Genomic DNA, 12314 nt, shown 5'->3' with positions numbered 1-12314 from the left:
CAATGGCGCGATCTCTGCTCACCGCAACCTCCGCCTCCTGGGTTCAGACAATTCTCCTGCCTCAGCCTCCTGAGTAGCTGGGATTACAGGCACGCACCACCATGCCCAGCTAATAAAGCAGTTTTTTAAATTGCAGGTGAGCTCATATAAAATCAGATGTCTGACCCTAGAGGCTGGTGATTCTCTAGCCTGATGTGCATAAATTTGAGTGTCTTAGAAAGCACTTGGGAAAGCTTTAGTTTTTGCTTGGCCTTGAAAACATGCTGGCCCTTCAGCATCTCAGCTTTTCTGCTGCCAAAGAAAAGTATCTGGCACATTTTGGAATCCTGAATTCATAGATCCTAATTGCTTGGACTTGACACTTGAGCTAAAACTTGACATTACCTGCTATACACTATTTCAGCCTTAGCACAAGCTGTGTTCAACCGAAAGAGATGAAGGCTCAGGGAACAAGACTTCTACTTGGGGATCAAGGCAGATTTAGGATAACCGTCTGTGGGGCTCAACACCATAAAAACATGGAGGTTGACAGAACCATGTGGATTATCACAGGTGTCCGTGGAAAAGTGCTTGTCTGGTAGGACCATATGAAGTCGAACTGCTGATCTGTTCTGTATTTCTGGTACAGGGACTGATTGCATTCCTAACTTGTGATTATTGACAAAAGCTACATGTTGAGAGGAAAGCACATCACTAGGACTGTGACCACTGTGTCCGCCCATCTAGGACCATATGAAGTCGAACTGCTGATCTGTTCTGTATTTCTGGTACAGGGACTGATTGCATTCCTAACTTGTGATTATTGACAAAAGCTACATGTTGAGAGGAAAGCACATCACTAGGACTGTGACCACTGTGTCCGCCCATCTAGGACCATATGAAGTCGAACTGCTGATCTGTTCTGTATTTCTGGTACAGGGACTGATTGCATTCCTAACTTGTGATTATTGACAAAAGCTACATGTTGAGAGGAAAGCACATCACTAGGACTGTGACCACTGTGTCCGCCCATCTAGGACCATATGAAGTCGAACTGCTGATCTGTTCTGTATTTCTGGTACAGGGACTGATTGCATTCCTAACTTGTGATTATTGACAAAAGCTACATGTTGAGAGGAAAGCACATCACTAGGACTGTGACCACTGTGTCCGCCCATCTTACTCTCCACCTCTGCAGGAAGTTTCACTGTGTTTACTTGGGACTTCCTGGATTAGCTGCAGTTTGCAACAGTGGACTTACAGTCTGCCTCTACTCCACTACCTTTGTACTGGTGCACACACCTTAATGAGGCAGTTTGATTACTAAATGCAACTGTCTCCAGAAATGGAATGATGCTATAGGCCACTTACCAAATGAATGATCAGGACAAAAGGGGTGAGTGGCTCTCTCAAACCATTTTGAAATATTTTGAAAATTCAGGATTTAATTCTGACCAGTTCCTAAAATGGTATGTCTTTCTGGTTAAGTTATATAAAAATATTTTCCTGTGATGAAAACTTTTGTCCCTCTTTAATACATCCCTTCCAGACAAAGGTCTGGTGAGAGTAGAGGAGAATGTTTTAAATGTGAAGCTGTGACTGCTAAGTGGAACATACTGATTTTGTAACGACACAAAACAAACCCTGCAACCTAGGGAATCTCAAAGGAGGCAAAGACTGATCACCTTTGTCTTTCAATACTTTTTCCTCTTCCTAAAGAAAATCTTCACATGCTACATTTTTAAGATGCTGCAAGCACTTTGAATTCAAACAGGCTGCTGAGCCTGTGTTCATACCTGAGAGCAGGGAGTGGCCTCAGCTCCTGCACTTCCCACACAGAACGCCTACAGATGCCATCCAGAGTCATGAGCCTGACAACCTGATGTCATGGACCAACGTGGAGCTAGCTGACTGTATTCAGGTAGTCCCACTGAAACGAAGACTCAAACTAATTTTTCAGGCCAGAGTGGAAACCTGTTTTCCTCTAAACTTTACCCATATACTTTTTCCCTTTCTAATTTTGTTTCATATCCTTTCACTGTGATAAGTCATACTTGTGAATACAACTATATTCTAAGTCCTATGAGTCCTCTAATATCAAATCTGGAGATTGTGAAAAACTGGGCCTTGGGGATCCCTGACACAGTTACCTAGTATTCGCTAAGTGGTTTTTTTTTCTCCCCAGAAAATATTTTTTCTTTTTTGAAAATTTAGCATCATTAATTTCTCCTCCCCAGATTTAAAAGTATTTTATATGTTTCAGATGAGTACAATGACTGTTTCGTCCCATCTTTGATGCATGGGAACCTCTTCAAGTTGACTCCTAAGTCTTTTGATTTGTCCCTAATAATCTACAGCCTTTTGTTTCTGGTAGGACAAGATATTCCAGGCTCATCTATATCTTTTCTACCTCAGAACTCTTTCCTTCTACTAGCAGATATTTAGAAACTTTAATCTGGGCATTAAGGTTGCTCACTACTGCTGAATTGATGATTGTTTCAAGCTTGGTTTTTTTGTTTTCCCAGTAGACAAAACTAGGACTTTTTTACAGGTTCGTAGTAATATCTACTACAAATTTGGGCTACAGGGTTTTTATTTAACCTCATCAATGATATATCTATATTTTGTGTATCCCAGGTCAAAAATCTAAGTTCTATGCAATAAGAAACATAATTGCTCATTTGTTTTACTCCTCTATACCTAAAACAGCTGTAGAATAATAGTGTTACCATAACCACCAACATGAATACTAGAAAGTTTTTTGTAGTTCTTTCATCTTTAGATTGTAACTTAATAGATACAGTTAAATTGATGTGTTTTACAGTTAATTGGAGTTTATTTCTGTGGGGTTATGATATTTAGCTGAGATTTCCAAGCACAGTATAGAAGGTGCAGCCCGCTTTCTTCTTGTTGCTTATAGTAAAATGTGAGAACAATAAATTGAGGGAAGAACTATTAAAGCACAAAAAAGGAATCAACATTTAATATTAAGGAAATGTTTCAGCCTATCCAGATTGCAAAAGATGCTGAAATTGGGAGCTTCACTATTAGGAAAGGATGCTGCAGAGAGCGCGCCACAGGTATGACTAGGCCACCTTTTTTTTCCTTAACTGCTGAAGAAATTAATTATGTGATTTGTGGATCCTCTCAGCCATCTCAACAGAAACCAAGAATAGAGATGGGATTATTCAGAAGAGATCCATGGAGGAACATCTTTTCTAATGGATTCAATCCCATGATATATGCAAGAGAGCCACAGTAGTTTCTTTTTTTTCTTCTTCCTCCTCCTCCACGGGAAGTGGAGAACCACAGTGTTTTGAGAATTCTCTATTAGCAGAAATACTGCCAGCTTAGACAGAAAGGGGACAAAACTAAAGAAGGCAATTGGACTGTCAAAATTCTATAGGCAGTCAATAGGCTGGAGAAAAAGGAGGACTCAAAGGATAGAGTCTCCAGAGGGCAGAGCCAAGGGCCATAGATTATTCCCAGGCCTTGAAACCTAATGGATGTTGCCTTGTTGGATTCCAAAATTGCTTAGGACTAGTAACTCCTTTTTTCCTTCCATTTTCTCCCTTTTGGAATGGGAATGTCTATAATTTTATTCTCTTCCTGTTCCACTATTATATTTCAAGAGCATCCTGTATACACTTTTCTCCACTTTGCTTTTTTCACTAATAGTATATCCTGGAGTGCATTCTGCAGCAGTATGTAGAAGGTAGTCCTCACTCCTTTTTTTAGCTGAATAGTCTTCCTTGTGTGGATGTACCATAATTTATTCAACCTGTTAATAGCAGTTGGTTATTTTTAGTCTTTTGCTATTACAAAAAGTGTTGTAATGAATAACTCTGTACATATGTCTTTTTATTTTTGCCACTGTATCTGTATGCTTGATTTTTCTAGAAGAGGTATTGCTGGATTGGAGCTTAAATGCAAAATCCATTTTGCTGTATAAACCAAATACTATTTGATCACTAGCCACTGTAAAAAATACATTTTACATTGTAACCCAATTTATACACACACACACAGGCACGTAACTAAGACATGTCATAGTTACCTCACTACCTACAATCTATTTTATTTTAAAAATTCAGGTAGCAGGCCGGACGTAGTGGCTCACGCCTGTAATCCAAGCACTTTGGAGGCCAAGGCAGGTAGATCACCTGAGGTCGGGAGTTCAAGACCAGCCTGACCAACATGGTGAAACCCTGTCTTAAAAAAAAAAAAAATTAAAAAAATTCAGGTAGCAATGCTAAATGACCTACTAATGGGTCTGACCCAAAGATTAAAAAACATTGGCTTGGCCGGGCATGGTGGCTCACGCCTATAATCCCAGCACTTTGGGAGGCTGAGGCAGGCGGATCACCTGAGGTCAGGAGTTCAAGACCAGTCTGGCCAACATGCCAACCAGTCAACCCCATCTCTACTAAAAATACAAAAATTAGCCGGGTGTGGTGGTGTGTGCTTGTGATCTCAGCTACCTGGGAGAGGCTGTGGCAGGAGACTCACTTGAACTTGAGAGGCAGAGGTTGCAGTGAGCCCAGATTGCACCACCACACTCCAGCCTGGATAACAGACCGAGACTCTGTCTCAAAAGTAAATAGCCGGGTGCGGTGGCTCACACGTGTAATCCCAGCACTTTGGGAGGCCGAGGTGGGTGGATCACGATGTCATGAGTTCAAGACCAGCCTGGCCAAGATGTTGAAACCCTGTCTCTACTAAAAATACAAAAACTAGCTGGGCACGGTTGCACGCACCTGTAATCCCAGCTACTCAGGAGGCTGAGGCAAGAGAATCGCATGAACCTGGGAGGCGGAAGTTGCAGTGAGCCGAGATTGCGCCATTGCACTCCAGCCTGGGTAACAGAGAGAGACTGTGTCTCAAAAAAAAAAAAAAAAAGTAAATAAAATTGGGCTTGACCAAGGATTGGTACACTTTCATTTGAAAGAGCCAGATAATAAACATTTTAAGCTTGTGAATTACTCATAGTCCCAACTCTGCCTCTGCCATTGTAGCTGAAGAGGCATAGAAAATGCATAAACAAATAGAGACAGCTATGTTTCAATAAAACTTCTACAAAACCAGGTGGCTATAAATAGAACTCTGTTTGGTTGGGTGCGGTGGCTCACACCTGTAATCCCAGCACTTTGTGAGGCCGAGGCGGGTGGATCACGAGGTCAAGAGATCGAGACCATCCTGGTCAACGTGGTGAAACCCCATCTCTACTAAAAATACAAAAATTAGCTGGGCATGGTGGCGTGCACCTGTAATCCCAGCCACTCGGGAGGCTGAGGCAGGAGAACTGCTTGAACCCAGAAGGCGGAGGTTGGAGTGAGCCAAGATCATGCCATTGCACTCCAGCCTGGGTAACAAGAGTGAAACTCCGTCTCAAAAAAAAAAAAAAAAAAAAATATTTTAGGCTAATCAAGCCATACCCGTAGGGGTTGGAATGAAGTCAGCCTCACCTGTATAACATGGATATAATGAGGAGGGTAGATTACTGAATGAAATGAGGACTTGGAAAAGAGAATGAGGGAAATGGCTGTTGAACAGGCAACAGTGGCTATCACATTAACCTAAATATTCTAAGTCACGACTTACATGACTAACCTCTAAATATAAGATATCTCTAAATATGTCTCAGGTATAAAATATAATGTAATATTTGTTTGCCAGTGCCTTTTTTTTTTTTTTTTTAAGATGGAGTCTTTCTCTGTCACCCAGGCTGGAGTATAGTGGCATGATCTTGCTTGGTTCACTGCAACCTCTGCCTCCTGGGTTCAAGCCATTCTCCTGCCTCAGCTTCCTGAGTAGCTGTGATTACAGGTGTGTGCCATCACCCACCACACCTGGCTAATTTTTGTATTTTTGGTAGAGACTGGGTTTCACTCTGTTGGCCAGGCTGGTCTCGAACTCCTGACCTCAAGTGATCCACCCGCCTCAGCCTCCCAAAGTGCTGGGATTACAAGCGTGAGCCACCACGCCCAGCCTGTTTGCCAGCATTTTTAAGAGTAGACAGATGAGAATGGTATCGTACAAAGTCATTGCTCAGCTCAGCTGTCTCCAGATCTAGTTGATGTACACTTTTTTTTTTTTTTTTTTTTTTTTTTGAGACAGAGTCTTGCTCTGTCGCCAGGCTGCAGGTTAGTGGCTCGATCTTGGCTCACTGCAACCTCCACCTCCCGGGTTCAAGCGATTCTTGTGCCACCATTCCCGGATAATTTTTGTATTTTTAGCAGAGACGGGGTTTTGCCATATTGGCCATGCTGGTCACAAACTCCTGACCTTGTGATCTACCCACATCGGCCTCCCAAAGTGCTGGAATTACAGGCATGAGCCACCATGCCCGGCCGACGTACACGTTCCTTTTTGTTTTTGTTTTTGATGTGAAATCTCACTCTGTCATCCAGACTGTAGTGCAGTAACACAGTCTTGACTCTCTGCAGCTTCGGCCTCCTGGGCCCAAGCAGTCCCCCTGCCTTAGCCTCCCAAGTAGCTGAAACTACAGGTGCACGCACTCACGTACACCCACACACACACAGCATGAGCCACCGTGTACTCCCAGGCACTATGATAGGTGCTTGGTAATCAAAAGTGTAGTACATGTTACCTTCCCTCAAGTGAGCCAACTCACTTTCTGTATAGTTAAGACAAAGTCATACTATTTAAAATAAATGTAACTATTTTAGGGAGAAAAGGTATATGTTGTATAATTATAGGTGGCAGCTTATTAACATTTAGCGAATTTTTAGATATAGGGTACTTTGAAACCTCTTTCCAAAGTTATCTAAGATACGCAAGTATCTAAGATGGTACTTTGAGATCACATGATCATCATCTTTGGTACAATTGGAGGCAGAAACAACAGAGTGGCAGTGGGGCAGGTACGGAAGCCCAGCCCATTGTCTGCACAAGAGAAAGGATAATAAAGAATAAAGTTAGGGTCATAAAAGACCCAGTTCTTACTATTTGAAATAAGAGCAGGGAGAAGGGCTCAAGAGTCCTAAGGACAGTACAAGGATGGGAAGTGGGCAAATAGAAGCAGCAGATCACCAGCTGGGAGGGCTTCCACCCGGCACCGTTACCCCTGCTACGTCTCAGACTGAAGCTTGGCCAGGCTTCCATGCCTTGTCTGACTGTAGGCCTGCTTCTACAGATGAGTCACAGAGCCAGGTCTTCATTTGGGAAAACACTTTTTGTTTTGTTCTGTGAGGCAGAATCTCACTCGGTTCCCCAGGCTGGAATGCAGTGGCAGGATCTTGGCTCACTGCAACCTCTGCCTCCCAGGTTCAAGGGATTCTCCTGCCTCAGCCTCCCAAGTAGCTGGGACTCCAGGTGTGCACCACTACACCTGGCTAACTTTTTGTATTTTTAGAAGAAACGGGGTTTCACCATATTGGCCAGGCTGGTCTCGAACCCTTGACCTCGTGGTCCACCCACCTCAGCCTCCCAAAGTGCTGGGATTACAGACATTGGCCACAGCGCCAGGCCTACACTTTTTTTTTTCCTCTGAGACACTATCACCCAGGCTGTTTTTTCCTGAACCAGGATGAGCTCCTTGAAACAAGTGGGTCAGGGAGAGAAGTAAAGGGGTAAAATGTAGACCAGGAAAAGTGGAGTGATAGACACTGGAGTAAAGCAAAAAAGTATCTGCGAGAACAGAGAATTCACAAATAGGAAAATATCCAAGAATGACTCTAATTTCCTGGGGCCTCTATTACTCTGATAACGTATTAACAAGCATCTTCTGTGTGTTCAAAGTACTTTTCAGCGGGTCTTTTAGCAGTTGCAGAAATCAAAGAAAGAAGCTTGATTTCACAGATATGTAAAGTAAGCAATTTGACAAGATTCTTTAGAAAGGAAGGAATGGAGCCAACAGTAGGGATCCCGGGTCCTGAGAAAAGAGCTGCTTGTTATCAAAAGCCTGGAGTGGCACTGCCGAACGCTGGTCCGCCGTGGCCTGTCTGTACAGCCACCTCCCTCCTCCCACCCTCCACCCTTCAGCAGTGGACCAGATAACCTTAACCTCTCTTGCCTAATATAGAACTTTTTCTCCTCTGTAGATTCTTTGTGGGAAAGAGATTCCTCGCTGGATCAATCGACTTGCCTACTTCAGCTCCTGTATTCCCTTTCTACAGAGTTGCCTCCCGAAGGAGTGGCTCACACCCGCAGCCCTGCAGTCTAGTGTCAGCCAAGAGCTCCAGGATGAACTGGAGGAAGCAGAGGATGCTGCCGCATCTGCTTCCGTGGCAAGCACTGCAGCAGGCTCCAGACCCGGGCGCCACACTAAACTATAAATGTCTCCAAAATCACACATTCAGAACTGTCTCTGGCAGTTGAATATCACTAGAGAAAAGTAAACAGAGTAAGCATCCTTTGGATATTTTGTATGCAAAGATGGCTCTCCCCCAAATCCCAGTTTTTCAGCTCAGGATTATATTTGTAATAAAAAAAAAAAAATCACTTAGCGCAGGAGGGAGAACTTTGTAAGAAGCTGCCCTCTGTTTTTTTTACCCACGTGTAAATCTGGATTTACTTCTCCTGTTTTATACAAGCTCTGTTAAGTTATGTTTACAGGATTTTGTATCGCTGTTTACAAATCTTGCGTGGACTCCTGCCACCATGAAACAAGAGAACCTTCATGTCTTCAAAAATTAGGCAGGTAATCTTTGTACACTTCTGACAATTGCCAGATCTATGGCATAACTAATAGGCACACAAAAAGGTACTTAGACAGTTATAGTCACCATCACCTGCTTAAGAATGATCTTTTCGATTTGTGTTTGTTTGGTTTAAGTTGTTGGCACCAGGATTCAGAGAACCAGACTGGCCTGAGGTGAAGGAGCACACAGCCCTGAGGGCTTGGAACCCTGGGTCCAGTTCCTCTTCACACACCCTTCCACTCTGAGTAGCACATCTCCCAAGATGCCCATGGAACAATTGGTTTCATCCCCAGTATCCGTCCACGTAGGCAGGGTGGTATGTTCTATGTCTCTCTGACTTTGATACTACTTATTCTATAGTTGTTTTTTGTTAAAGATATTCTTAGTAGTAACTGACAAGTGTTTTGCACATGCATTGGGGGAGGGGCTTCATTTTTATTTTAATACACATTTATTTCCTCCTTGCACAGGATTTTGATGGTGTAGGAATATCCTAAGTGGTAGCCTTCTGAGTAGCAGTATGAGTTGATATTCAACTGCTTTTAACTATTCGGGCTACCTTTTATACTAGACTTTGAAAACTAGAATCTAAAGTCCACCCCAAAAAAGTAATGCTTTGATATTTTATACTCTTTATGCACCACATCAGAAAGAGTATGTTGGAGTTTGTCTGTCATGGGAGTCATTTTACATCGTAAAACAATGCCTAGTCTCATTGACCTATCGTTGAAAAATCGTATTTGTGTGTCTTAAGATTCATATTTTTATGTTCTTTCAAATGTGTGTCTCTTACGTAACATACTCTAAGAATGAAATTGTCACCACAGATAAATCCTTGTTAGCAAGGAATCTGTCTGCTTGAGTCTACTCCTAGTTTGACCCTTGGATGTAAGAACCAAGTCATTACATGTCAAATTCAATTTTTCTGCCTTAAGAATGAATGTCCTACATAAAATATTGGATGTAGTATAAAATTATCCAAGGCAGTGACTTCAGCTTTATATATATATATATATATAATATAGTTAGTTTTAAAGTTATTGACATTTATTTAAATTTTTAGATGGGACCATTTGCTATTTCTGTGTGAGGATACATACCTTTCATTAAACTATATTTTTAACTTTTCCATAAGCTGATTTTGATTCATTTTATCAACTTAAGCACACCCTGTTCATAGGGAAAATAAACCTTGGGTTATAAGCATTGGCCTGAGGACAGTGAAGCCACTTAACCTAATTTATGCTTTGACTGTTCTGTTTCCAGAGAGGAAAGCCTTTACAAATTACTCTCAGTTCTTTAGGGGGCAGAGCACTTGTTTCAGGAGGTATGACAGAAGAAAGGAATATATAAACTCGATGAGATGTTGACTTGGTTCAGGTCTAAAAATGAGATATGGGGCAAAACACTAAGGCTCTAGTGGTGACCTGTTCACTGAAGAGTCCTATCACCAAATCCCAGGTTAGTACAAAGCCTTTGATACAGTTTGCTTGTAATATTTTTAATAATGTGGGGAGTAGTTTTTCTAATTCATTCGAGTGTATATGATTTAAACCCGGGCTACTGACACAAAGAGTAGCCATTAGTTAGACACTTCTTGGTGAATATCAGGAACATCCCATCCGTGCTTGACCAGAATCCAACAAACCAGCATACAGTGATTTAATTGTTGTTTTGTTGTATTTACTTTCATCTGCAGCATTTGGAGTTTAAATGTAAAGGGTTCTAGTAAAAATAGTGTCCTAAGGCCAATTACCATACTAACAATCGGCAGATAAAATTCTGGACGTGAGATTCCTTGTAATCTAATTATACCTGAGGTTGAGAAATAAATATCTTCCTTTAGAAAATCTCATTCAAGTCAGATTCTTTTTCTACAGTTCAAAATTGAGAATGGATTTAATTAGCTAGCATTTAGCCAGCTTATTCTTGTCCTTGGAGAAAAAGAATCATTCTCAACCTGATCTGTTAAGAAAAACCCTGTATGAACAATCTGGTCATTGATGTACCTATGATATGGAGTCTCATCATTGTAACCAGGTGAAACTTCTCATGGTGGGTTGGACAGTAATACATGTGAGAGGGTCAGAAGCTTCTGGTTTCCATTGTTTGTTTTAAATAGCCTTGGGGTTTTTTAACCCCTACAAGGGGAGCATCAGCTTTGGAAAGTGTGACTTTGTAGGAGTGTAGAAGGCAGTGGTGTATGATCTTAGCCTCTTCTTGATGCCTGAACTCCAGCCAGCTGTTGCTCTGACCCACAGCAATAGAGCAAGTTACCCATCACCAGCATTTGTACAGAGCAGGGAATTCTGGTTTTAGTCCATTGGTAGCACTGAGTGTATGAGGAGATTCAGCACCACAGACAGCTGCAGGACTCCACATCCATCACAAAACGGGTAGAAACACATCCGCTGCTTCAGGCTTCTAATCCGTGTGTCTCCTTATTGACTCCATTTCTGTAAGATACTCTGTAACTTTGTTATATGCTGTATTTTCTTTAAAAGATTTGGATTTTTGTTCAGCAAGCTGGCCGTCCAGCCATTGTATCTCTTTTTCTTCAGTATGGTTTTAGAGCACAGCTCAGTTCTGAGGTTTTCATTGTCTACTCCTCCAATACACGTACATCTTTACTGTTTGAAAGGTGTTACAGCTGTCAAAGAATCTTCATGGACCTGAAGATAATTTCTTGTGAAGTTGAATGCAAGTGTACTGTCATTCATAGTGTTTATATGAAAATACCAGGAATCTTCACTTTTGCTACCTTGATATAGCATTGGGCTATCATGTTACAACATTGAAATACATTGATTTATTAAAAAATACTTTTATAAGAAATGTTTTATCATGCTTTCTGACTTTCAGATTACAACTGTTGTGTATTTGTTGGGCAGGGTGGGAGGGTGTATTTTTAAAAACCCAAGGATCCCACCTGCTCAGCAGGAACATGATGACCAGCCCCTCTCCATCCTGTCTTCCTCTCACACTCACACGTCCATTTATTCGCCTGCATTCCTCTTATGCTCAGATCTGTGGGCCAGTGCCTTAGCTGTCAAAGAGCATAGCCACACCTGCTCACAGGTAGCGGGTGCCAGCCCTGGTTTCTGGGGAATGGAGGCAGGGTGGGACAAGCTAGAACAGACTATTCCCCAGGAGTGCAGGGGACAGACCTACAGAGGAATAGCCCCGACACATGCACACACTCTTGTCTTGAAGCAGCAAGCAAGCAGGAGCCTGAGTGACTGAGTTAGTCATTTCCCACGGACCTGCTCTTCTGCTTGGCCCCTCCAACCTGCCCATTCCCCTTCCTCCTCCACTGGCCACTTTGCACACTGCAGAGCAATATTTTCCTCCACTAATTTAAAAATTGTAGTGAGCCTAGATTGCGCCACTGCACTCCAGCCTGGCGACACAGCAAAAGATTCTCTTGAATTAACTATTAAATCAATGAATACCAGCCTTTGTGGCCTGTCAATGCCCTTCCACTCTGCTAAGCAAGAATGATCTACAACTTACTTGTTCTGGCCTCAAGAACAAGAAGCAAAAGAGAACTCTTCCCCCAGGCTAATACAGTTTCCTAACAGACTGTAATAAGGAGGTTGCAAATTCAAATCTGGTAAAGCAACTTTGGGATCTTGCTTGGAGAAAGAATGCCAAGTATCTGGACGACAGGGG

General features: G+C 42.2%; 1 protein-coding gene across 1 annotated transcript in view; it reads left to right on the top strand.

The window, feature by feature from the left end:
• DESI2 (desumoylating isopeptidase 2) overlaps nucleotides 1–11477 on the top strand; it is a 59245-nt gene extending 47768 nt beyond the window's left edge. The window contains exon 5 of the mRNA XM_017532098.2: nucleotides 8043–11477. Coding sequence (XP_017387587.1) covers nucleotides 8043–8276 — 234 coding nt within the window. The 3' untranslated portion in view covers nucleotides 8277–11477. The remainder of the gene's footprint in view (nucleotides 1–8042) is intronic.
• Nucleotides 11478–12314: the final 837 nt, after the last annotated feature.

This window comes from Cebus imitator, unplaced genomic scaffold, assembly GCF_001604975.1.
Source record: "Cebus imitator isolate Cc_AM_T3 unplaced genomic scaffold, Cebus_imitator-1.0 Scaffold75, whole genome shotgun sequence".
Taxonomy (NCBI): Eukaryota; Metazoa; Chordata; class Mammalia; order Primates; family Cebidae; genus Cebus; species Cebus imitator.
Note: the sequence above shows the minus strand (reverse complement) of the source record. Positions and strands in the feature narration are given on the sequence as shown.